Genomic DNA, 23,570 nt, shown 5'->3' on the forward strand with positions numbered 1-23,570 from the left:
TCTACCTGTCATTTTGCTCCCTGCTCAGTTTGACTACAGGGATGTTTCTAGAGGAGGGTGTAGAGAAGAGCTAAGGTTGCCTTAGGGAGCTGCAGGAGTCCCTGGCTCCGAGCTGCTGTCCAGGTGCATCCCCACCTTTCACATACCCAGAGAGAAGCGACAGTCCCAATCTGTTGAGGGTAAATACCAGCCTCGGTTAACCCACTCCCAGTGATCACACAAGAGCTTGAGATGTTTTGTGATGGCCACAATTCTGGCCGGTTGGGAGGACATAGGAGGAGCCACGTTTTGCAGCATCCCCACAGTCCCCAGCTTGGCTCTTTCTCTCCCCAGAAAAAACCACCAGCCCCAAAGTGCTGGCGAAGGGAAGGCTGCTGGGGGCAAATCCCCAGGTCAGCAGTGTCTTGGGTCCCCCCTTCCCAGTGAGGGGGGAAGAGAAACAAGACTTGAGAGGCTGATGAGGGAGACCCTGCGGGAGATTTCCTAATGCTGAATTCCTGGAAGATGAAGGTAGAAACAGAGGGAGCCTATCTAAACGAGAAACTTCAGTTCCATTTATTTCTTCCCCTTGTCACTGCCCCATTTCTCCATTCCCTCACACCCCCTGAATCCTGCAGCAATCCTCGGTGCGTTACAGCAGCTGCAGCTGGATTGCAGCACCATGTGCTGCCGTGTCGCACGTGCTAAGGCTGTGAATAAGGTATTCTGAACAAACACAACTCTTCCCTGCTTACTTAACTTTGCTTTCCCCAGATACACATACAGACACTGCAAACTCACCATCAGGATTCACACCACGGTCGGTCTGTTTACCATTAGGAGAGTTTCGCGTTCACGAAACAGTCCCACGTGTAAATTTTTCACGATACCTTTCATCTAGTCTGGCTCTGATTTCAGCAGAGAAACCACAGCGTAAGCTGGTACCAATCAGGGCACACTCGGAAGAGAAAATGGATTATCTGTGGATAACCCACTCAGATATTTCATGGATGGTCTTTAAGGAGAAATAGTTTTACCATCCAGCATTGCCTTCAGGTGCCTGTGACGAAACCCCGGCAGGGCCGTGTCTCCAAGGGCAGAAGACAGCACACGTGCTTCTCTCTGTCCTTTCCCTTCCGATGATTCTGTTTCCCCTTTGCCATCTACCACCCTAAGGAATTTTAACTAAGAAGTCTCCTGGGTGACACATGGGCTGAGAGGATGTGGTGACGTGCAGCATCCGCTCATCCCCGCCACGTTCCATGGTGTCTCGGCTCCCGGGGACACAGGTGGCTCCACATCCCTCCCCGAAGCCCTGCCTGTGGCGGGCACAACACTAACCCTAATACTGCAAGAACATCAGAAAGGGCTCAGGCATTTTGTTAGAGAAATAACCAATTTCTGCCCTGAGCCGTCCTTGCTAGCTGAAGTTCAACTTAGTCAGGAAGAACTTGCTGCTGCTTCGGAGATAATTAAACCCATCTTCCCCCAACCCACTGTTTGTACACGCACAATGATACCATTGTTCGGAGTCATGCAACACATATGCTGACATTAAAGTGTTTAATCTTGTAGTACAGTATTCCATTATTTTTTGGACATCTGTACATGATAGAAAGGGTATGTATTAAGGGATTTGTTGACAAAGAAATAGCTAATGCTGATACATGTGTGGACTGAAAGGATCTTTCCAAGTTGTGTTCAGCAGTAGGGAGAGTGCTGCTTCCCAGGCCTGAAGCTGGCACAGATGTGATATGCACTGTTGCTATTACCACTTTTCAATTTATAACAAGGAGTCAGTGTTCAGAAGAATTTTGGAAGCTCCCTGCTGGGTTTGTGGCTAGGTGGTCTTGCTGGCAACACCACCTTCATGCTGAAAGCTGAAAAAATGAAGTGATGGCTAAAGGAAGAATATTAACTCCAGAGGGCTTTTCTTTTTTTCTTTTCTTTTTTTCTTTCTCATTTTTAAGCAAAAATGCTTACTCCCAGATCACTTTGCAGAGTGAGTGCTAAAGAGCTTCAACCCTCCCTGTTCCTAACCTCTGGAGTTGGGGATTGGGGTCTATGGAACCTGCTTTTCATCTCATCTGAAATTAATGCATTAGTCCTTCTTTCCGCCTGTGGACAAGGCAGGACTTTGCCCTGCCACACACTGAATTTACCACACGAGAAATATCACCTTCACCTCCCTTTACCTGTCTGTAAAGCGGGCACATGAGCGTTGGGTGCAGGTTCTCTGCTGCTGAGCGCTGCCGTGGCTCAGAGCAGCGAAGGGCAGACGGGGACGAGACCATCAGGACCGGGCTTCAGCAGAGGAGCCCAGACGTCCCCGAGTGCCTGAGAGTCCCATCCCTATGGCTGAAGGACAGACTGCGTTTTTAGAGAAGTTGCAGGATGGCGGCAGTCCCTGGCAATGGGATGCATCAATGAGTTATAGAAAAACCACAGACGATTTTTCTGGTAAGCTTAACTCGCAGACCAAAATCAAGGGTGCATTTGTTTTTCCTTAGGTTTCTCAAAAAATCTGCAGTAGCGTTTAGATGAGTTGGAGAGCTGCAACTATCCACTGTAAAAAAGCCCGCCAAACACTGGTTTTATCGCCCTTAAAAAAAAAAAATAGTCCCGTCGCGCAACCCAGAATATTTGCTCTACTCCATTTACAGGACTGCCGATTTATATTCTTTAACTATTTCTTCAGATATTTCTTTAACTGCTGTTGATGTCAGCATGTAAGTCTTGTAGCCGAGAGGATGAAGCAAATGAAAACCAATCACAGAACTTCGCTTTCCCAGATTTTTGCCATTCTAAATTTACTGCCGCTGGCCCTGTAACTCTTGCCGTCAGGCACAATGAGGAGGGAAACACGTGCCATGGCCCGGCATGACATTATTGCAATCTTTATTGTACTCCCCCTTTTCCTCAGAAAAATATAAGGACTGACCTTGCACTTCTTGCTCAGTTGGGAATCCTGCTGAGCCCAGTAGGCTCTTTCAGCTCCGGAGACCACTGGCTCTTTCCCTAATTGTTTTCCTCCTTCTTGAACCTCACTAGCATACAGAGAAAAGGCCTATATTTCATAAGCAACATGGTTTTATCCACCAATTTGGAGACAAAGAAGTGCAATTTATAGAGGGAACATTTAACGCCTGTTAATTAGAATCCCATCAAGAGGTCTCAGATTTGGCATCCTGAAAATTTACAGCGCAGTTTCACAAGGGCTGCAAGCCCAGAGCCCGAGGGGTGGCTCTGCCCTCCCTGACGGGATGTCCCCCGTCATCCTCCTGCCACCGCCTGAGCTGAGCGAGGATGGGATCCACCTGAAAACTCATCTGGGAAAGGGAAAATTATTTTCCAGCTGAATCTGCTTCCCAAGGGAGACAGCAGGGTGAGGCAGTAGGTAGGAGTGGACCTTCCCTTTGCAAGCAGCTATGGACATGGGCTACAAGTGCTCGTGGACCCCAGGCAGAGCTGGTGGTCCCAGGGCAGCCGGTTTCAAGGAGTCTCGTACTCTACAGCGAAATGATGCAAGAGATTTTCTGAAGTTTTGGCTTGGATCTCTACAGGTGGTGATGGAGAGAATTGGATGTAATTTTTTCTAGGAAAATTCTAACAAGATTTTGTGTTGCTCGGTGAAAATGGTGTAAGTCAGAGTGTAGTTTGCCCTTTCATGAAAGCACCGAGGCTAAAATCCAGGAGCTCACGGGAAAAGCCAGCCAGCCCTCAGCTATCTCTGAAAAAATAGGGCTTGTTTTCTGCAGCTCTGCAGCTATCGGAGGCAAAGCATGTAAAGACTTTCCTACCCGCTAAGCTCACCTACACGACTCCTTCAGTCCCTGGGGCCAGGCAGGCGCAGGTAGACTCTGAAAACCTGTTAGACCTTGATGCCGGAGCATGGCAGATTTTTTTTGGCATCCAAATCTCTGAGGGGCTTCGCAGGCAACTGCTGATGGCTTTGCAGCCGCCTGGCCGAGAGGCTGAGGCGAGGGGGTGTTGTCTTTTGGAATCTATTTTCCTTTGGCTTATCTTTCAGTCTCAGGAATTCAGGACCTTTAATCTATTTGAGATTAAAGTCCTTTACAAATCCCTTCTGGCCTTTTTTGGGAGCAAAGTAGTTACAGACACCCTACTGCACATTCCTTTTGGTGCTTTTTTTCATTGTAAATGAGAAACAAGTAGCACTCTTAATTGCTGTGAGTACTATGGTAAATGAGACAACTGCTCCTAAAGTGCCTTATAAAAACAATACACATCAGGTGAAAGTGTTAACAGGAAAATTTAAGTTTTTACTCATTTAAATATTCAAAGTATATTCCAAGTGCATCACTCAAATGTGCCAGGGAGGAGGAGGTGTGGAATTACCGAAGCTTTCCGAGTTTGGCAGCCTGAGCACAGAATGTATTCATCTGGTATTTACTTTGCTAGTGAAAAAAAGATATTTTTTTACATCTTCAGAAAACAAGAGTGTAAAAATACTTAAGAAGGTAGATTAGCAAAATTAAGACCTCCCATGAAATCCATTTAAATTAGTGGAAATATTTCTATCGACTTCCCCGGGGTTTGGATTAGCTCTTTAACGCTTCTGTAGTAATTTATTTTTTAACACAGTAATTCTTGGAAAATTACTGCTGTGATTCACTGGTTCTTTGCTTGACACATGGAGTTAGTGATTGACATTGTGCTACTGCGCTGGCTAAGGCTAGAAGGGTATGGTTTCTTTGGTATGTACAGAGAGAAATAATAACTACTGTGAGCCACCTCTCAGCATAATCTTTGCTGTCATGTGTCAGACCTTGCCTACTGTCAATCCACATTACAAACTTACAAAATCCACATTACAGTGGTCCCACCAGTGTTTACAGAATTAGCTCAGGTTGGCTTTTCACTTACCAGTAGCGATTTACAAAGTAGCTGAAAACAGTCCGGGCTCTCATTTCTAGTCTCAACGTATTTTCTCGCGAAAATGACCCAACATGGGATTAGTTCAAGTTTCCCAGCTTTATGCTGATGTTTTTTCATTTGCTTTAGAAGTTTGGGTACCTTGAAGTGTTAAACCAGGATAACAAGGCCTTCTGTCCAACCTTACTTTTTTTGGTACTGGTTTCAACAATTCTAGCTGTAACTACACATTTCTTCCCTGCATCTTAATGTTTTCAAGTTTTGTATCTGAAAAGAGCACGCTTTAAGTCATGTCAAAACAAGTACCAAAGATTTGTTGACATTTTATCTCCAGCTTTCCCATATTTTTGGATCTGATAGCTGGCTACTTCACACCTGAGCACATGTATCCATCATGTTTTCTTTTAACCATCCCGGTCATTGCACAACTATGCGGTCCTGCCTCCTCTTGCATCACCACAATGCCACAACAGTCGGTTTGGAGAGACGAAAGACTTCAGGGAGATCAGAGCCCTATCTGTATCAGATGGATGGGTGCAGTCTGTGCAGCATGCAGATTGCAGACAGATAGTCAAAGCCAGACTTTCAAAGATGCTGAGCTTACTTGCATATTTGCAACAGAGGTGTGGCAAATTTACTGATAACCACTAACCTAAGATATGCGCTTGTTTCGGCTGGATCACCTTAGTTGTCCTGCACGCTTTTTGGTGTCTTGCTTATTTTCTCATGAGTCTCTTGTGTGCCTCCATGCTGCAGCTTTCAAATCCCATCGTCTCAACCTTTCCCAAAGGACTATGCCAAAGGGAGTGTCTGATGATCCCCACCTACCGTAGCTACGGTTAACTGCCACAGTCACCATGCCCAAGAGTTATTTTGCACCAGCAGGTTTTGAGCCATGTGTTAAATTAGGTCACAATTTGTCTACAGTGGTTGTGCCTCCAAAATGTGATACCACTGCTAGAAATGAGGAGGGGCATGCGTTTACACATGCATCACCTGTAAGCGACTTTGCATTGTTTCTTTAAGAGTGGAAATCCGCTAAAGCACACAGTCTGTTCCATAGCAGAATTATTTTTCAAGGGTATTCTTCCTTTTCATATTTTACAACCTTTGATTGCACATCCAGATCTTTGGCTTCCTCTCCAAGCAGCTGCTTTGACAAGGCATTTGAATTGTGACAGTTTGTGAGCTGGAATTTCCAGTGTTTGAAATTAGGAGCTGGGCTAACACCATTGACCAAAGTCTTTGGGTAGCAGTGATTTGTAAGAACTATGAACCTGGGACAAACATGAGTTCAAGTTCTTTGGGCAGATGGGCTATTAAGGATAGCCAGCAAGAATTTGTATTGCTTGATGACTTTTAAGGGAGCACTTAACACATATGGCTGACAAACAGCTGAGATTAAGTCCCTCAAGAATGACCAAAAAGGTGGTCATTACGGTGTGTTATATCAACAGGGATCATGGATTTTATAGATCTAACAAAGAAACCACAGTAGTATTCAAAAAGCTGTAGCAATTCTCTTGACTGTTTCGATGAACACTTAAAATACCGCTCTTCCCCAACCTTTTTTTTTTTTTTTGGTAAAAAACACCTCCCCTTCCCCCCCTTTTGAAACTCCTCAGGTAATTAATTGGAAATGAAGCAGTTGCAGTATTGTCAAAGGTCTGACTCACACCCATCAAACCCAGGAAACTCAGAGTTCCTGAGCACTCCCCTGCTTACCTCGTGCTGTTGTGCTGAAGGTATTCCTGGGGTCTACAAAAAGTGCACGGTCATATATACTGTACCATATGTTCACAAATACCAACGCACAGCAGCATGCGTTAAGGATAGGATTTCAGCCTTCATAATGAAGAGTCTGGCTTTTATGAGTTCAAGTCAGACCCTTAACGTTATTTTAACATGGATTTTGGTGTTTAATTATGTAATAAGATTTACTGCAGTCATCTAACAGATGTTGATTCAGGGTCAGTGTTTCTCATAAATTAGTTCTGAAAGGATTTGTTACTTCTGGGTCAGCAGATAGGTCCAGAGTGCAAAGAAAAGGGGGAAAAACAATAAACACCAAGTTGAAGGGTTTCTTGGGATTCTTTCTTCAGTTACATATCCACATATTTTCATGATCTTAATGACTATAGCCACAGGAATGTTTACTTTAACACTAAAGATGGCTCAGCCCAAAACCCTACATCCAAACATCTGCAAAGCATGGGAAAGTTCAGACTTTGGGGATCTTTATTTTATGACCCTGGCCGTTAATTTTTCGTACTAATATGACACATTTTTTCTAGGGCTCTGCAGTGGGAATCACTATGCACTCTAGCAGCACCCAAAAAAGTTTTGTCTTCGTGTGTTTGTTGTCAAACTTTGTGTATGAAGTGCAGCTCAAGACTGGTGTTGGCTGATATAGTTGTCGCCACATACGTACACTGGGAAGGTGCACCCACCTTCTTTTGAAAATTCAACCTTCCCGTGTCTTTGGAAGAAAATCACATTGGTACATCCTACTGCTAGACCTCTCTATAATACATCCTGCTGGTGATGCTATCCGTAATATATTAATAATTGAAACCACACAACGTTATATTCATTCTTCTATAGCTGTGGTTATAGGAGCTATTCCATATTAAAATATTTTTTCCTCCCCTCTGTAATTTAGGTGCAGACAAATTCCTTTGAGACTGAAATCATACTCTCTCTCTCTTATTCTACTGAAAATACCTTGGAGGAAAGGAATTGAGGCACATTTAATACTGCTGCTAGCACTTATAAGGCAGTTTTAGCCTGCTGAGTGTTTTACAAACACCAGTGAATATTCACAATATTCCCCCACTTCAGGAGCTGGGGACCTGATTGATCTGCCTGAGGCCGTACGAGATGTTGTAGCTCAAGGTGCCGCTACAACTTTGTTCATTCAGCGCACTCTAAAACTGCCCAACGTATAAAACTTAATCATCTTTGTCTTGGAAAGTTTAGGGGTTTCACACTTAAAAATCTCCTCTGAGATGAATCCCGGCTATTAGGAAGAGCTCTGAAGTGTTTCCCTGAGCAGCAATCACTCGGTGGCAAACTCCAAGCCCTGGACTCCTTGCGGAACGATGTGTGAGAGGAGGCAGAGCCCGCGGCCAAGCTGCTGAATCCCAGCCAGCAAAGCTGCACTGAACCTGCCCCGTGTGAGCCCTTGGACGCAGCCGGTTCCCAGGGGTGCCCCCCAGTCTGTCCCTGCCACGGGGGAGGCCCTCGCGAGTGCCGACGTGCATTTGTGCCGTGCAGCGCTGTAAATTTAAATAGCACTTTCCAGACTTGGGCTTGAAACTCCTCTTTTTCAGGAGTAATTCCTTTTAAGTCAATGGATTTACACAATGGATTTGCTGCTGCCAGAAGAGAATGAGGCCCGTAGAAAGACACACATTCTTTGCCAAGAAAATCTCGGAGCTAACTACTTGAATTGTGCAGTCGAGCTGCAGGGAGGTCAAGTGGACAGACGATGGGACTGGGACATACGGGAAGTCCCTGCTTCAAACCTCGGCTCTTAAAATGACATGTGGTGTGACCTCTGGCGAGTCAGTTCAGCCCTTCTACCTCTGTTTCCCCATTTCCCTTTGTCCGACTTGTCTATTTAATTTGGAATTTGTTCCAAGAAGGGCACTTCACTTCATGTGCCGGGCTGGGGCACTGACACCTCTCCTCCCCGTCGCTGAAGGACAGTCTCGAAATCTTTGTTTCTCACATCACCGACCCTCCGGTTCAATACCCGCAAGCAGCGTTACACGAGACCATCGGCTGGTCCATCAGAAGACAGGCAGACGTGTCACTCGGTGGGACAACGCACCGTTCCGACACTGTTTTGGGAGGACTCTGGCACGTCTTGTTATTTCATAGGCAGGGTGGGGAGAAGGTCCTTTTTTTTGAACATTTGCTTCACAGCCCCGATCACTAAAGATGCCTTAAAATGAAAGCTTTGACCCTTTGGAGCGGGGCTGTGAGTTTGTGATGAATTCAGCTGGCACTGACTGTGGGTCACGGGCACGAAAAGCCTCAAGGGCTGGAATCTGTGTGTGTCTGTGTGCGGGTATGCACGTGTGCGTGTGTAATTTCCAGAAGCAGAATGAGGCCAAGAACCAGCACCCCTGAAAAGCCCCATCTGTGTGTTTCAGGTCCTTCCCACAGCTCGGTCGTTATCGGTGGCGAGTGTCCAGAATCACTTGTCAAATACGAAGCTGCCAAAAATTAAACACAACAGTCACCCACACCCTGTACCAGCCAGCTGTAAAACGGTTTCAAAGAGAGTCTGATAAACACATATATGCTTGCAATAGCCCAGATAGAGTCGTGCGTTTCCTACGTGCTTTAACGAACCAAACAACAGCACGAGATGCAGCAATCAGATATTCTTGCCCTTTTCTGTTGTGGCAACTTGCAGACTTGTTTGATGGTGAAGGGAAAGGGAACAAAGCAGGTGGCTAATGGGCTGTTTTTCTGTTTCAGTGGAGCATGACAGAGAGTTTCACCATCAGCGCTGCCACTACCGAGAGTTCAGGTTTGATCTCTCCAGAATCCCAGAGGGGGAAGCGGTGACGGCTGCCGAGTTCAGAATATATAAGGATTACATCCGCGAACGCTTCGATAACGAAACGTTCCAGATTAGTGTCTACCAAGTACTCCAGGAGCACCCGGGAAGGTGAGTGACCCACAAGGAAATCCCGATGAAAGCGCAAACACAATATATGCTCCTTCCAAAAGTTCCGTCCAATACTTTTCGAAATAGCAGTGCCATCAGCGAACACGTCTGAAGAGCTGGGCTTAGGCATTAGGGTTGTAGAGCGAAATCTCAGCCAGTGCTAATGTGGTGGGCGCGGAGCTGCCGTGTCCGGCCACCCGCCGAGCGCACGGGGCGAAGTGCCCCCAGGAGCATCCCCAGCGCTGTCGCCCAGGCCCTGGGAGCACCCGGTAGCTCTGGCCCTGTGCTAGTGCAGGAAGAGACTGTCAGCTCCAAGTATTTCAAGATTTCTGGAAGACCTACCCTCCTGCTGCTTATGGATCTTGAGGTGGCAAAACCACATCCGAATGCTTCCTTTCTAATTGTAGCTTAATTACTAGCCTTTATTACCAAAGGCATTCAAGATCCCTAATTAACAAAGACGGGCGACACCATGCTTTTTATATTGACTGATTGTTTTTTGTGTGCAAAACTACAAGATGAGCTATTAAATCCCTTCCAAGCTCCCTGACAAATCCTCTAGGGAACTTGAATAAGAACATATGTTCAATTTTCTCATCTGTTTTTAGTTCCAATTAATCAACAATCCCAAACCATTTATCAAAGGCACTTAGTTTCATTGCACATATTTCTTTTCATACAAATGCTACCAAAAGTGAGGTTGCATTTATTTACATGAAAAGCATTTACAGTCACATGCTAGTCAGAAGTTATTCTCCAGGACTACTAAATATGGGGTAATAATACTACAGCCCTAATTTAGGTTTATGAGAAGAGAAACACTAGGGATTTAAAAAGGTGAAAGTCCAAAAGGGTAAAAAATAATAGTGTAATCAGGACTCTGGCTTTATATTTTTATAAGAGCTAATAAAAAGGCAGAATAAAAAAAGTTTTGCATTTTTTGATCCATTAAAATATGACAGCAAATCTTATCCACATTTTTAAATGGTGAGAATTTCTACCAGCTTTGCTGTATGGTAAAAGTATTTAAACACTGGTGTGTTTTCTTCCACATCTGAAATTTCAATTTTATGGGTCAAAGCTTAGGGTTCACTTGGCATTTCTAATGACACAATTATTTGAAGCGTTCAGGGGCTATGCTAATATTCATCTGTTTTTATCAAACAATGATAATTCAAACTATACATTTGAACCAGACTTTCTTAAAGGAGAAGGCAACAAGCCACAAATGTGCATAGAACCAGTTAGATGTCCTGCTTAATACAAGCATTTAAGCTTATTCCCTCTTAGGCCCTCCCAGAGACAGAAGCCTCCCTTTGCTGTATTTCTGGAGTAGTTTATATAGGTACAAGCCTGCAGGGATGACTTTTCACTCTCGGGAAGAGCAGAAACAAGAGATGAAGAGGCCGTCACCAGTGTGCCAGGGCATTAGGGGATTGCCAGAAACCTGTTCTTGGAGTCAATGTCCTTCCTCATCTGATGCCAGGGACATTCTCCTTCAGATCCTGCTGAGTGAGGTAGGTGCCCACAAGGAATCTTACTGACAGAGTTTGGATGACATTTATTACCTTAAATTTACAACGATACATCCGCAGGTTTGTTAAAACCATGTTTAGAGAGGGCTGCAAGGAACTCACTGGGGATAGTTATGTGTGGAGCAGCAAGAGTTCCTGCAAACTGTCTCCTTTTCAAATTCTTATTCCTAAAGCAAAAATGTATGCAAAGGGCAGGAATGTACATGAACCATTGGCTGGAGGAGGTGAGGAATCTTGCTAATTATACAGATGTTCCATTTACAAGTTCAGATACAATTTGACTGCATCACATTCACCACAGGAACCGTATTTTTAATGAGTGTTTGTACATATTCACCCTCTGCATACATTTTGGCACAGGCAATGACAGGTTTTGAACAGATTGTGCTGAAAAAATATTCCTGTTGGTTTGGATTGACCAAAGGTAAAAATATTGTCACTAACATTTGTAAAAATATTTGCTCTTTTTCTGCATTTTTCCACTGACATTTTCCAACCAGCTCTGTCACAAACCAGTCATCCAAGCCCATGTGTCACTGGGCAAGTGGAGAAAGAAAACAAACTCCCTCCAACGTTGATCAAAAAACACTTTGATGCTTCCTTGGCTGTTTGTCTCATCCTGAGCGGGCTGGAAAGTCAGACCCGTCTGACGTTGTTAGCAACAAGAGCAAAACAAAGCCAAACTCTCCCCCCTACACAGGCAAGAAAACCTGTGCTCACGTTGGGCTTTGGAGATTCCTGTTCCTTGAGCACAGCAGGTACAACGGCCAACAAGAAAACAAGTGGTTTTCCCCCTCCCTGCGCTCTTACAATGACACAGGAGCGGTGGGATCTCCCAGGGGATTACTGGAACTGCCTTTTGGGATGGGAAACACCAGTTATTCTCCTGGGCTGTGCCCCCCTGTGATGTGCACCAAGACACAGCAGCTCGGAGGCAGCTACAGCTTCGCTTCTCCCTCGTAACAGCAACACAGCAGAGATCGAGGCAGCTTCTAGGGCCACAAAACCAGCATGGGATGCAGCTGAGAAGCCCAGGCTGAGGCTGACTAGAGATTTTTTCCTTTGAGGGTGAAGAGACCATTGGATATGCTGAAGGCTCGATTTTCAGTTAAACCTCAGATGAGCCTCCAGTTTGGAGGCTGTGATGGTGTGCCCTCAGTTCAAATAAACCATAAGTATGAGCAGTTCGACAATTAATGACTCGCTTTTAGGAGTTCAGGCAGGTTGGCAGGTATCTAAGCAGCAACATCTCTTGTCGGTGAAAAATACAGGCATAGGTCTTTCCAGACAAACAGCTGTGCCCACAGCGGGCTGTTTCTGAAATCCTGCCCCTCTGCCTGCTCCATCGTGGGCAGATAGACACCTAACAACCGTGGCAGTAAAAATGAAAGCCCAGCTCTGTCCTTTCTGGCAGATAGGATGCCACTCTGGGCTTTGACTAGTAGAAACTTTATCTCCGTCAGGCTGGATATATTATTACAGGTGTTTAAAAGAAACCAGACTAAATGATCAAATATTCTTTCTGGACTTTCCAAATCTATGAATTCATTGCAAGGCAAGCTCTTCGGACTGGCAACATCTCCTTTCTAGAACGGTATGTGCAGCATTCTTTAGGCACAAAGCATCAGCTATTCACATTAAGCAAACAAGTACATTCATGAACAAAAATGTTCCTAAAATCATAAACACTGTGAACACAGTTGATGTTTTGACTAATATGACACATTTCAAAGCTTTTGTGCGCATAACTTAAAAGTCCAGTGACTCATGTCCAACTTCTGTTTGGTCTTCATGGTTCACTCATGCAGAAGCCTGGGGAAGAGTTTTATAAAGCCAGTGACTGGCTCGAGAAGGGTACTGAGCAGCGGGACATCAAGTCCTTGTTTGTGGTCACAAACCCTGCTAGTGGGAACTAAAGGTTCCATCAGAGAGCTGGGTGCTGCTTGAGCCTCCATCTCCATCCTGGGCGCTGCAGGAAAGCAAAACAGATTCCAGTGCCAGGGAGGAAAGTACCCAAGCAGTTCTGGGGCAGATTATCAGTCAGGACATTGTCCTCAATTTATTAACGTGAAACTGCAGAAAAAATGCAGACTGTATAGCTCCCCTCAACATCAGAGCTCGATCCTGCCCATCTGTCTGCACCTTCAGAAGCTAAAATACCTCATCCCAGAGTCACGTCTCCAGTTTCATCGGACCCAGTACTTGCATTGTGGAGTAAATCACAAACCCTTTGAAGTCGATGAGAGTTTTGTTACTGGAGAGAATAAAGCCAGGTACTTGACCGGCCTTTGGTAATTGAAATGTAGTTGCTACATGTTCACTTTGTGGCCATTATGGATTTCACAGGCTTCAAAGGCACTGAATGATTTGAATGCTCATGTTACGAGCCCTGCAGAAAAATATGATCCTGCACGATGCATTCCTGGGTTTGACTTGCAGCTGGAACACTTTAGTTTGTGCTTCAAATTATGCCACTTCTGCACCCAGATCAAACCTGAGCCCCTCTGCAGACCCCTTTCTCCCATTCATTGGAGTCTGTTTCCATGTTGTGGGTTGAAACATGTAATTCTAGCAACTAAGAAAGGCTTAGGCCCACCCAGCCCGCGATGCAGATGTGCCTTCTTTTTGGAGCTTTTTTAAATACCAGTGTGATCGCTCTAAGGATGGTGCAGCAAAGAAGGGTATAGCTTGTTTTAACATTGTGCCCCAGCGCCATGACAGGATCTGCAAGTACCGACAGCATCTAGAAAGGTACTGACAATAGCTTGGGTTTTCTTTTGTGACTTATCTGCACATCGGTTGATAACTGTACTTATCTCCATATGCTCTTGGGTGCAAGGGAACTAGCAAGGAAACCCTGTAGCTCTCCAAGAACAGAGCTGCGTCCAGTTGTCTCTTTTAGACAATTCCTAAAAGCCACTGCAGCCTGCAAAACCTCTGACAAATCCTGAACTCTCTTGGCGAGGCTCGACTCTTCACAGGCACTTGGGGAGCGGCACGAGGCATTTTGCGTAACCCAGTGGGCTCTTGCTCAGCTCAGTGGTGCGCTAATGAACAGCGATTCAATGCTGAACAGAAACTGCTGTATGTAAAGTGTCAAAGATATGTATATAACCTCATTTCTCTCAGCGCTGCTTTTACAAGAGGCTTCATATTTAGGAAACACGTTGCATCTCTCTGTAACAAACTGCCGTTGCCACTTGTAACCTGTCTTTGACACCCAAATCTTACCCTTCTCAAACACCACATAGAAAACAGAACAAGCGTCCTAGAGACACACAAAGCAGAATAAAGAATCTGCTGACGTCTTTAAAGTGAGTTGAATTTCTCCTAAGGTTCAACAAAATTTACACAGATCCGTTTCACTACCAGCACAGCCAGTTTTCAGACCAGTCCTTGCTGGAAACCACCTCCAGCAAACCCTTCTGCTGTGGCCCAGCCTGTGTTTGGGGAGGGTTGTTATCGCTGGGGAGGGAGAGGGAAGGATGAGCAGGGGATCCCGGGGAAGGGAAGGTGTGGGAGGAGGGCTGCAGCAGGTCTGTGTACAGAGGGTGTTGCAGACGTGCCAGGGAGAGGCCCAGGGAGATCCTGGGGCCCTCTCGAAGTAGGAAAATCTGAAAAATATTTTCCTAAGGTTGTCTTTGGACAGCTGCAGCCGACTCTAAGCAACGACACCAAGCAAACTGGAGTCTGGCTACTGCACTTTTTTAATCCAAACAGATGTCCTCTAACCCCAGATCTCCTCTCGCCCTCCCATGGTGGCCTTCCTGCCTTCTCCTCCCTCCACCTGCTCAAACCTGGATGTGAATTGCCCCAATCTCCCTGTGCCAGCTCTGTCCTTGGGCTACCCATTAGTAAACTCGCTATCTTGCACCATGTCTGTGACCCAAACAGCTTCTCTAGGGTTGGAATACCCATCCAGATGAGAGGATTACGCTCCCGGCTTAGTGGCTGTGGTTTACATGGCGAGTCAACACGACACTTAACGTATCTGTGCTTTAAGTGTTTCCCACTTTAAAACAGAAGCAGGAAAGTTGACCCACATTTCTATTTGAAGTCTGTTGCAAGGTGCCAGAATATGGTTATTGTTTAAAACACTGCTAAATCTGTAATTTCTCAAGCTGGCAGGTAGGGATTAGCGCGGTGCAGCTGCTGGGCTGCCTCCGTGCACTGTTTGGGCTGGCAGAGTACCCGGCCGCAGCGGGGGGACGGCAGGACCTGGTGGCGGTGGCCCTGGGCTGGACGTGGCCAGGCGAGCCCAGGGCTCCCCGTCTGCCCAGAGTGCCAGTGCGGCACAGAAATCCGCTCGTCTTGCAAGGCAGTGAAAGTCACCGCGAGTCACCTTCTCTTCTGCTGCCTGCCCTCCTTCCCATTTGTTTTTATCTCATTTGGAAGTGCTCGTTGGTGTTTACTACCATCTGTCAACCAGCAGGTTAAAATAACAGAGCTGGTGAAGGGGATGGGGAAGGTGAGTGAAGAAAACAGATGCATAAGCAGGTGCTCTTTGGTAACAGAGCTACTCTAGAGTAGTACAGACCTTATAGCATTATAGTATACAGTTGCAGAGTTTCATCTCCTGTTCTCTCTTGCTAATGCAGAATTGCCAGCTCTCATATTTTCACTGAGTCTCTCTTTCCAGTCCATGTTCTTCCTCATGCCCCAGCTCATCAAGGCAGGTGATTAGGAGAGATGCTATACTTCTGATTTTTGAATATGCTTCTAATGTCCATTGCTACAAACCAAAGCACATCATAGAGGCTGAAAAAGGACCCCAGCAAAAGGCAAAGACATATTGTTTTCATGAAGCTTCATGGTTGTTAATCCTTTTTCTTATCTTAGAATTACCGCGTTGCAACATGGCAATTCTCTTCCTCACTGTTCCCTTTCAGGATACTTTTACTTGCTTTTTCTGTAGTTTGTCTCCTCTTATTTCTTCTTCTGGTCGTTCCCTCTTCCACTGATCACCTGTGATTCCTTTTCTTACCTCACTCCTACCACCAGCCAGCCCTCCACGGCCCTTTGGCAGCTTCAGCCCTTCCACCTCCATAACTCCAGCTGCTTTCCAGACACGATCTCACATGCATCCTCCCCAGCCACCCTCACTTTGCAGTACTTGTTGTTCATCCTTGACCCCAGAGAACACCAGGTTTCCTAAGGAAATTTCATAGGGCACATAGCAGTTATGTGACATGTAGACAATTTTTTTGGGAGTGTTTCTAACAGGGGGCACCTCTCCTTTCTGGCATCCAGCACCAGACACTACCAAAGCGATCAGTAGGCAAGTGTCAGCCTCCTGTCCTCATCTTAGGCTCTATCAACAGCTCAATGCTTGAGAAAACTGAGCTGAAAGTCCTGAGTTTTATCATTGCTAAAAGCTTTGACACTCCCACTGATGTAAGTACTTCATATGCTGAGCTATTTTGATGTGGTCTCAACAAAACATACTTGTGGTCTGGATCCAGACTTCATCATTCATGTAACTCTAATCTAGACATGAACATTTCCATGTCCCAGCTTAATGTTCTGTAAAATGAGGATCATGTGCCTTTTCCTATCTCTTGGTGTGGTAGTTCTCTGAAGTTCTCAAATAAAGGAACTGAATGCAGGGCCAAGGAACCAGTGTTCTTTTCTGCCTCCTAGTTGTAGAGCCATTATTCACGTTGGTCCGAGAACGCATACAGTTGGTAGGTAAGGTACCAGACGGTGAGATGTGCACTAGAAACCTTTTCCCTTTGTGCTTCGTGCTCAGATCTTTATCTCAAAGCTAAAACCCAAACCAGCCACATTAGTTAGACTTAAGCAGCACTATCTCATATGACAACTCATTAGATGGAAGCCCTCAGAACAATTTTGTTTAAGCAGAATAACATTTCTTTGCCACATTTATTACATCTTGTCCAACAATGATGTTTAAAGGGCTTGCTGTCTATTAGCTAGTGATTTAGTGCTGTTTGCCATAGGTCTTCGGAGAGCAGGGCATTTCACTTAAAGGGAGGTTGTTCTTTCAAAAAGAACAAGAGGTTTCTTTTCATCAGAACACGCGCCACAATCTCAGGAGCCTCTGCTTGCAACACCAGTCAGGTTTTGCATCCCATCCCTGGCTGCTGCTGGTGGGCCAGAGTGGAAAGTGCTAATCCAGGAGTGCTTGAACTTCTCCAGAGCGTCTGACACGGGGCCTTTTTGGATCCAAATGTTCCAAGTGTGTGTGGGAAGGACATTTCCCTTTAGTGAGTCCCTTTGATTTCTCTCACTTTGGGCTTCCCCTCCAGGCCTATTGTTTGCACATTGCTGTAACTACAGGAAAACAAATGCATTATACAATTTCCCAGACTGACTCACCCTGGTACTTGATGCCTCATGTTGTCTGGTTACCCTGATTGCATCATGTCAGCATGGGGAGCTTAAAGGCTGGTTTTTCTGACTAATGATACTACAGTTGAGCAGTAGCTAAAAACAAAAAAGTTATCATTATTGCTATTATCTTCAACCTGCAAATTACAAGGGAATAAAAAGAAGCAAGCCAAGTCCCTATTAACTAAACCTTGTGTGAATCATGAGTTCCAGTCAGAGGCCATGCTTAAATGATGCAGTATGTGAATATAAAAACCCTTTACTTCTGGAAACTTGGACTCAGCCATTGGAACAGGCCAATCTGTACTACTCCCTCGTCCCCGGCTCCTCTGGGATGCGTTTTGTTCAGCATGTTGTAAACAGGGAAGGGCGGGAGGTGTCCGCATGGCTGCGTCATGCACAGCGGGATCAGGGCCATTGCTGCTGGGTGGGGATGGAGCCCCAGGAAATGTGTCCCCTGGTTAGAATTCAAGCATCTTACGTTCCTGTAACTAATGTGTGTGTGGAGGGAGGGGGTTATCTGTACCACTTATCTTCAGCTGCCCCAGGTGCACCCAGCAATTCTGATGTAGACCTTCTTCCAAAACAAAAACTTTCAGTAAATGAAAGCAAAACTCCCTCTCCCATGCCTTCCTCCATGGCAGGGACATGCTGGGCGAAGGGAGGAATTACAGTCGTTATAATCCTCCACCTGCAAAACGTCTCTTGTAAGCATCAGACCTCGCCTCCTCTTTCCGAACCGAGCTGGCACAGAAAACCGCTGCTTTCCCTGAGGCTGCCACATGCAGAACTCGCTGTGCCCGCAGCAGCATTGGCTCTGTCTACATATTCGGCCCTGTCAGTGTCGTATCCATATTTAAACAGCATTGTGCATTGGTGAGGACAGGACAGAATCCTCCTCGATGTGCTCACGTGCTCTGTAGGAGCTAACTTCAGAAGTTTAATGTCATGTAAGCCAGCGCAGAGCCAGAGGCAGTGACATCTATTAGCTCACGGAGGAAAGCCATCATCTCTTTATACGCCCTGCCCCACAAAGGTTGAAAGGAAAGCTAGATAGTGAAAACATTGCAATAAAACTCCGTTTCTGTTCTGAGTCAGCTGTGTGGGACAAAAGCCTCTAATTTCTTGGTATCGCACAGGGAAAAGAATCACTAAAAGCTATGAGACAAAAGCCCCTGTGCCCACGGTGCTTCTCAGATTCATTTTTGATCACTTGATATTTCACGCAAACAAGAGGCACTGTGTAAACCAAGTTAAATATATATATATTTGCACTGACAAATCAATAGTGACAAAATTAATAAGTCCTTCTTTAAGTTTTGAGGACATGGTTAAAGGATTTCCCAAGGATATTTCTTCATTCAACAGGATATAATTAACACAAGTTATCACGTTTGTGCACTGTAAGTACAAAAGCAGCTCTTACAGGACTTGTCTAGACACTTCCACCATGTTTCTTTGTTCTTCTTGTAAAGTCATTTTTATAAAGGAACTGCACTACTGTCCGAATTTTTAATCCAAGTTTTATCTCTTTTTAAATTTCTGATATGAGAAGATTCCTTCCTTTACAGAATGTGTTTTCTCAAATTTTCATTCTACAGAAATTTGCCAGGAAATGTTTTGTAAATCCAGAATGATTTCACCTTTTTCAAATGCACAAAATCCTCTCTATTTCAGATCTTTCTCATTTTCTGGTATTAGTTCTTCAACTAGAATAACTCAGCAATTATCTTTAAAAATTTAAGCAATTAATTGAAAGAAAATTGCCACCCAAAGTAATGCAGACCTGTGACTGTGCAAAAGCTTAATTGCTTCAATCAATTATCTGTAACCTCAGATGAACAAATTTAAAAAAAACATTACATATGTTAATATATGCACACCAGTGTTCCAGCTGGCTTGCACCAATGCTACAATTATGCATAAAAGTCAGGAAATTATGTGTGGAAAGGATAATGAGCAGCATTGTCTGCCCAATTACCAAATTTGCATCCGCAAACAATAATTTTGCAAATCTGTGCCTGGCAAACATTTTTTCTGAAGTTGCATCAGCAGCTCTAAGGTTAAATGTAACAGCAAAGTAACTCAAAACCACCTCAGCTCTGCTTCAACCCATCCTCCCTTTTTGAAAAGAAGAAAAACACTTCGTCTGAACGTGATTAGATGGGAAGTCACGCCGGCACAGCTCTGGCATCGTCTGCCTGTTGCTGAACGGCCGACCAAGCGTGTTGCTTAAAGTGCATATGTGAACACCTATAGAGACCCTGGGTAACTGGGAATTACACTTTTTTTTTTTTTTTTCAGGGATTCAGATTTGTTCCTGCTCGACTCTCGAACAATCTGGGCTGCAGAAGAAGGGTGGCTGGTGTTTGACATTACTGCAACCAGTAATCACTGGGTGGTGAATCCCCAGCACAACCTGGGCCTGCAGCTCTCTGTGGAAGGCATCGATGGTGAGTGTCAGACACCAACATGAGTCAGGCTCCGTTTCAGGTACATGACTCCCAGCCAGGGGAACCCTTAAGCATTCAGGACTCTTTCCTTTGAAGAGGATTTCTTAAGCCTGCTTTTCCTGAATTTGCCTAAGATGGAAATAATAATAACAAAATAATCCTTAGGCATATTTCAGGTTAAGAGTGTACTCAAATGATTCAATGGATTGGTAACCCGTCTGCAGTAATTTCACTATTAGCTACGTGCACATCCCTGTCAAGGTAAGCATAGACTGCTGACTAATTTGCAGATAGTGCAATCCAGTCAAGGAGAGAGGAAGAAACTTTGTTATGTGCAAAAAGATGTAACTGAGTAATGTAGAAGGCTGGTGTTAATTGGCACAAAAGTCCTTTCAAATTCAGAAAACAGCTATGAACCATCCTAATTTCCTTTGTGGCGGTACAAACGACCAGTAAAGTCACGCCTGGCCTGGACTCCAAGATCTGCATCATGCTTATGGTACAAACCTGTGAGGTTTGAGAACGGGTGCAAAGACCTGGCTCTGAAACGTCTCCGTAAAGGGTGTGTTTAGAATCAGGTGGGGAATTTTCCTAAGCAGGTCTTAACTAAAAGTCGTACTGCTTTGTCTTGAAGTTACGATTCCTGATGCTCGCTTGGAGACTTGTGCAAGGAAACCAAAGTATCCTGGATCTTCTGGGGGGTTCCCAGTACCTGGGACCATCTGGAACTGCCTGGCTGCCCCACAGGAGAGGTTTACAAAAAACCCAGCTCAAAACTATTATAAATGCTCTGAATGTAGTGATCTAAGGACAGAATTTCACTCTGCAGATAGGCATCTGTGATATCACTCATTATTGGTTTTATGCAACAGTCTGAGCGTTTCCAGTAAGTAGTATTTTGCATAGAAGACTGTGCTAAGCAGTTTTGAAACAGGCAATCTACGGAGTCATTTACATGAAAGGGTGATTTTACTCATGTGAGACCTGAACACGGAGAGGTGCACGGAGTTTGTTTGAAGCTGCCCTTCGAGTGATCAGTGAATGCAGAAACCTAAACACAGATACAAAGCCAGACTTCACCATAGTCTCCACCCCAATGACAGATGCCTTTTGCCATCTTTATACAAAGATTCAAATTCAACCTTATTTACAAGTTACTCTTATCTCTTAAAACAGTAAGGCATATTGACAGCCAAGAGAAGCTTAACCCCTTTTCAAACACTTGATTTTAGTTTCGAGTTTGCCTCCTAAATGAAATACTCGGGAGGACGGAAGTTGTGTCCATGATCGTGACACATTCATTCAGTGGAGGTTCATGCATAGAAAAACTATCAAGACCCAGCCCAGAGTCCACAGAAAAGCAATAGCTGGAAGTAGGGTTAATATCTCTAAACACTATAGATACCACAGTATCACTTACACTCTGCTACCAGTAAAGTCGTCTTATCACTCTGTCTGCCTCCATCCTCACCTAGACACTTTACAGCAAAGGCCAGTCCTGTTTTTCAGCATTGAGGAGGGAGGAAACTGATTTTTTAATACGTTACAGATATCAGTGGAGACTTTTCAAGATCCTGCATCCAAGGAAATGCTGCAACTTTGCACATGCAGTAACTGTCTGCTCTACTGGAGCAATGAGAAGTGGACCTTTAAAAGCATAAAGCCAGATCTAGCACAGAGAGAGCTTTCAAAGACAGAAATTCCCCGGTTCAGTTATAAGTGCATTCTCATCTGTTATTTGATGCAATGAAAATGAGGAATCTGACTTCCTTTTGCACTCCTGAGAAATCTAGCTGGGTTTGCAAAGGGTTGAAATCATATACAAAGTGACTCGCTGCTTTCTCAGAATAGATACTTTAATCAGCCTGTCGTTTAAGTTAGAAAAGCCAACCGCAGTGTTTAAAAAGTAAATACAGAGGTACAGGACCCAATTGTCTGCCTGTCTGCTGTAACCAAGTCCCCTGACAGCACACCTTTGCACTCACGTTTCTCCACCATACACATGAATTTTTCTTTCTATTTTGAATGGCAAGGACATGTCCTTCCTTGTTCCCCAAGTTTCAGTTTGGATTTAGACCAACTGTGTACGCTAACAAGAACGTTGCTTTTACGCCTGGACTTGATATGAAAATCATATGTTGCAAACACAGGGAGATTTTGATGCAACACTATATGCTTGGGCAATCCCCAAAGCTTTAAGTGAATTAGGAAAAAAAAACACCTGACTTTTTGTATCTGTCATTACATGAAGAGATTTGCATTCATGAAGCCAATACGGTCTATTTTAAAAAAATTCTGATGTCATTATCACCGTCCAGATGAAATTGTGCAAAAGAAATTAATTTAGCCGATCTTAAGCAGAAGGTGAAGAAGTTGTTGATGTGTATTCCACGTATACAAATCTACCTGCACAAATTTTTGCATTTGCTGTTTTCACCCAAGCTTTCCCGGTGCCCTGTCCTGAGATCAGTTTTGCTTTATCTGGTTTGCAAGGCCTGGCCATGCTGGGCAGTTGTCCTGCTGCCGAGCTCCCATCAAAACACCTCTTGAGCCAGTCCTCTCCATAAATTCCGTATATTGCAGCTGGGCCTCGCTCGCAGGGCTGCACACTTTTAGAAAAAACAGAAAACGGGCTCCAGCCGAGGCCGCTCCCTTTCTTGAGCTTGGACCTCAGCCCCCTTTTTCTGGGTCTGTCACATTTATCAGCCTTTTGTCCACGTGCAAGAGCAAAGATGGAAACAGTTCCGTGAAGACAATACCTATAAACCTTGGCATTTACTCATCTTAAAACCAGCAGTTATATAATATTAGCTAGAAATACCTCAGGTTACCAGCTTCTTTTCACACGGTAGTCAGAAGCTAACAAGTTAAGGACATTTTTGTCAGTGGACTGTAGAGCCCCTTGCCTGCTCTCCCTGGCCTTGCTGCCTCTCAGGGCTTCTCTAGGAAGGTGTCTGCTGTCCTGTGGCATGTTTGATTTGTGGCTGACAGGGCCCAGCTCTGTCATTAGCTAAAGGATCACAAAAGCAACTTTGACTTAGCAGCAGTACTCAATAGCTTGGAACAGAATAATTCTGGATATCACCCCTGCATTTCACAACAGCACCCAGACATCCTTTGGAAAAATATTAAATTTCCCACTGCCACCACTTCTTGCATTTTTTTTTTTAATAATTGATTTAATTCTACAGAGAAACCACCTAACCATCTTTTACCCAAACCCAAATTGTTTTAAAAGCCCAGGATGAAAGAAGCAGAACAGTTTTGCAACAAAGTTGTAAGATACAGTAGTGCTGAGATACAGCAACAAGGAAAATGTCTCTAAACATCTGAACTATTTGTTTCTCTCGGCTAAAGTATATCTGGAACTCTGTCAACATTTCATACAAGGTATTTTTATTTTAAGTTAATAACCTTCCAGTGGGAATTTAGTGCTCCTATGGGCTGACTTTTATGGCTCCTTTTATAGGATCACTTCAAATTATAGGTTGGTGAACTTAAAGAAACCCCTCTAAAGAATGCATGAGAAGTTAATGCTAAGCGGATTTAGGGTAAAATAATTATATGTAGGACTATTTTATGTAACTTTTACACGCTGATATAAAACGGAGTTAGCTGTGCTGAGCTGCTCTTGTCAGCTTTGCCGATTAAGTCCAGGCCCTGGGTGGATCG

At 44.6% G+C, this 23,570-nt stretch overlaps 1 protein-coding gene across 1 annotated transcript in view; it reads left to right on the top strand.

The window, feature by feature from the left end:
- BMP7 (bone morphogenetic protein 7) overlaps positions 1 to 23,570 on the top strand; it is a 44,201-nt gene that overhangs the window by 15,017 nt on the left and 5,614 nt on the right. The window contains exons 2-3 of the mRNA XM_065645530.1: positions 9,367 to 9,559; positions 19,750 to 19,898. Of these exons, the coding sequence (XP_065501602.1) occupies positions 9,367 to 9,559; positions 19,750 to 19,898 (342 nt within the window). The remainder of the gene's footprint in view (positions 1 to 9,366; positions 9,560 to 19,749; positions 19,899 to 23,570) is intronic.

Source organism: Caloenas nicobarica, chromosome 15 (assembly GCF_036013445.1).
Source record: "Caloenas nicobarica isolate bCalNic1 chromosome 15, bCalNic1.hap1, whole genome shotgun sequence".
Lineage (NCBI taxonomy): Eukaryota > Metazoa > Chordata > Aves > Columbiformes > Columbidae > Caloenas > Caloenas nicobarica.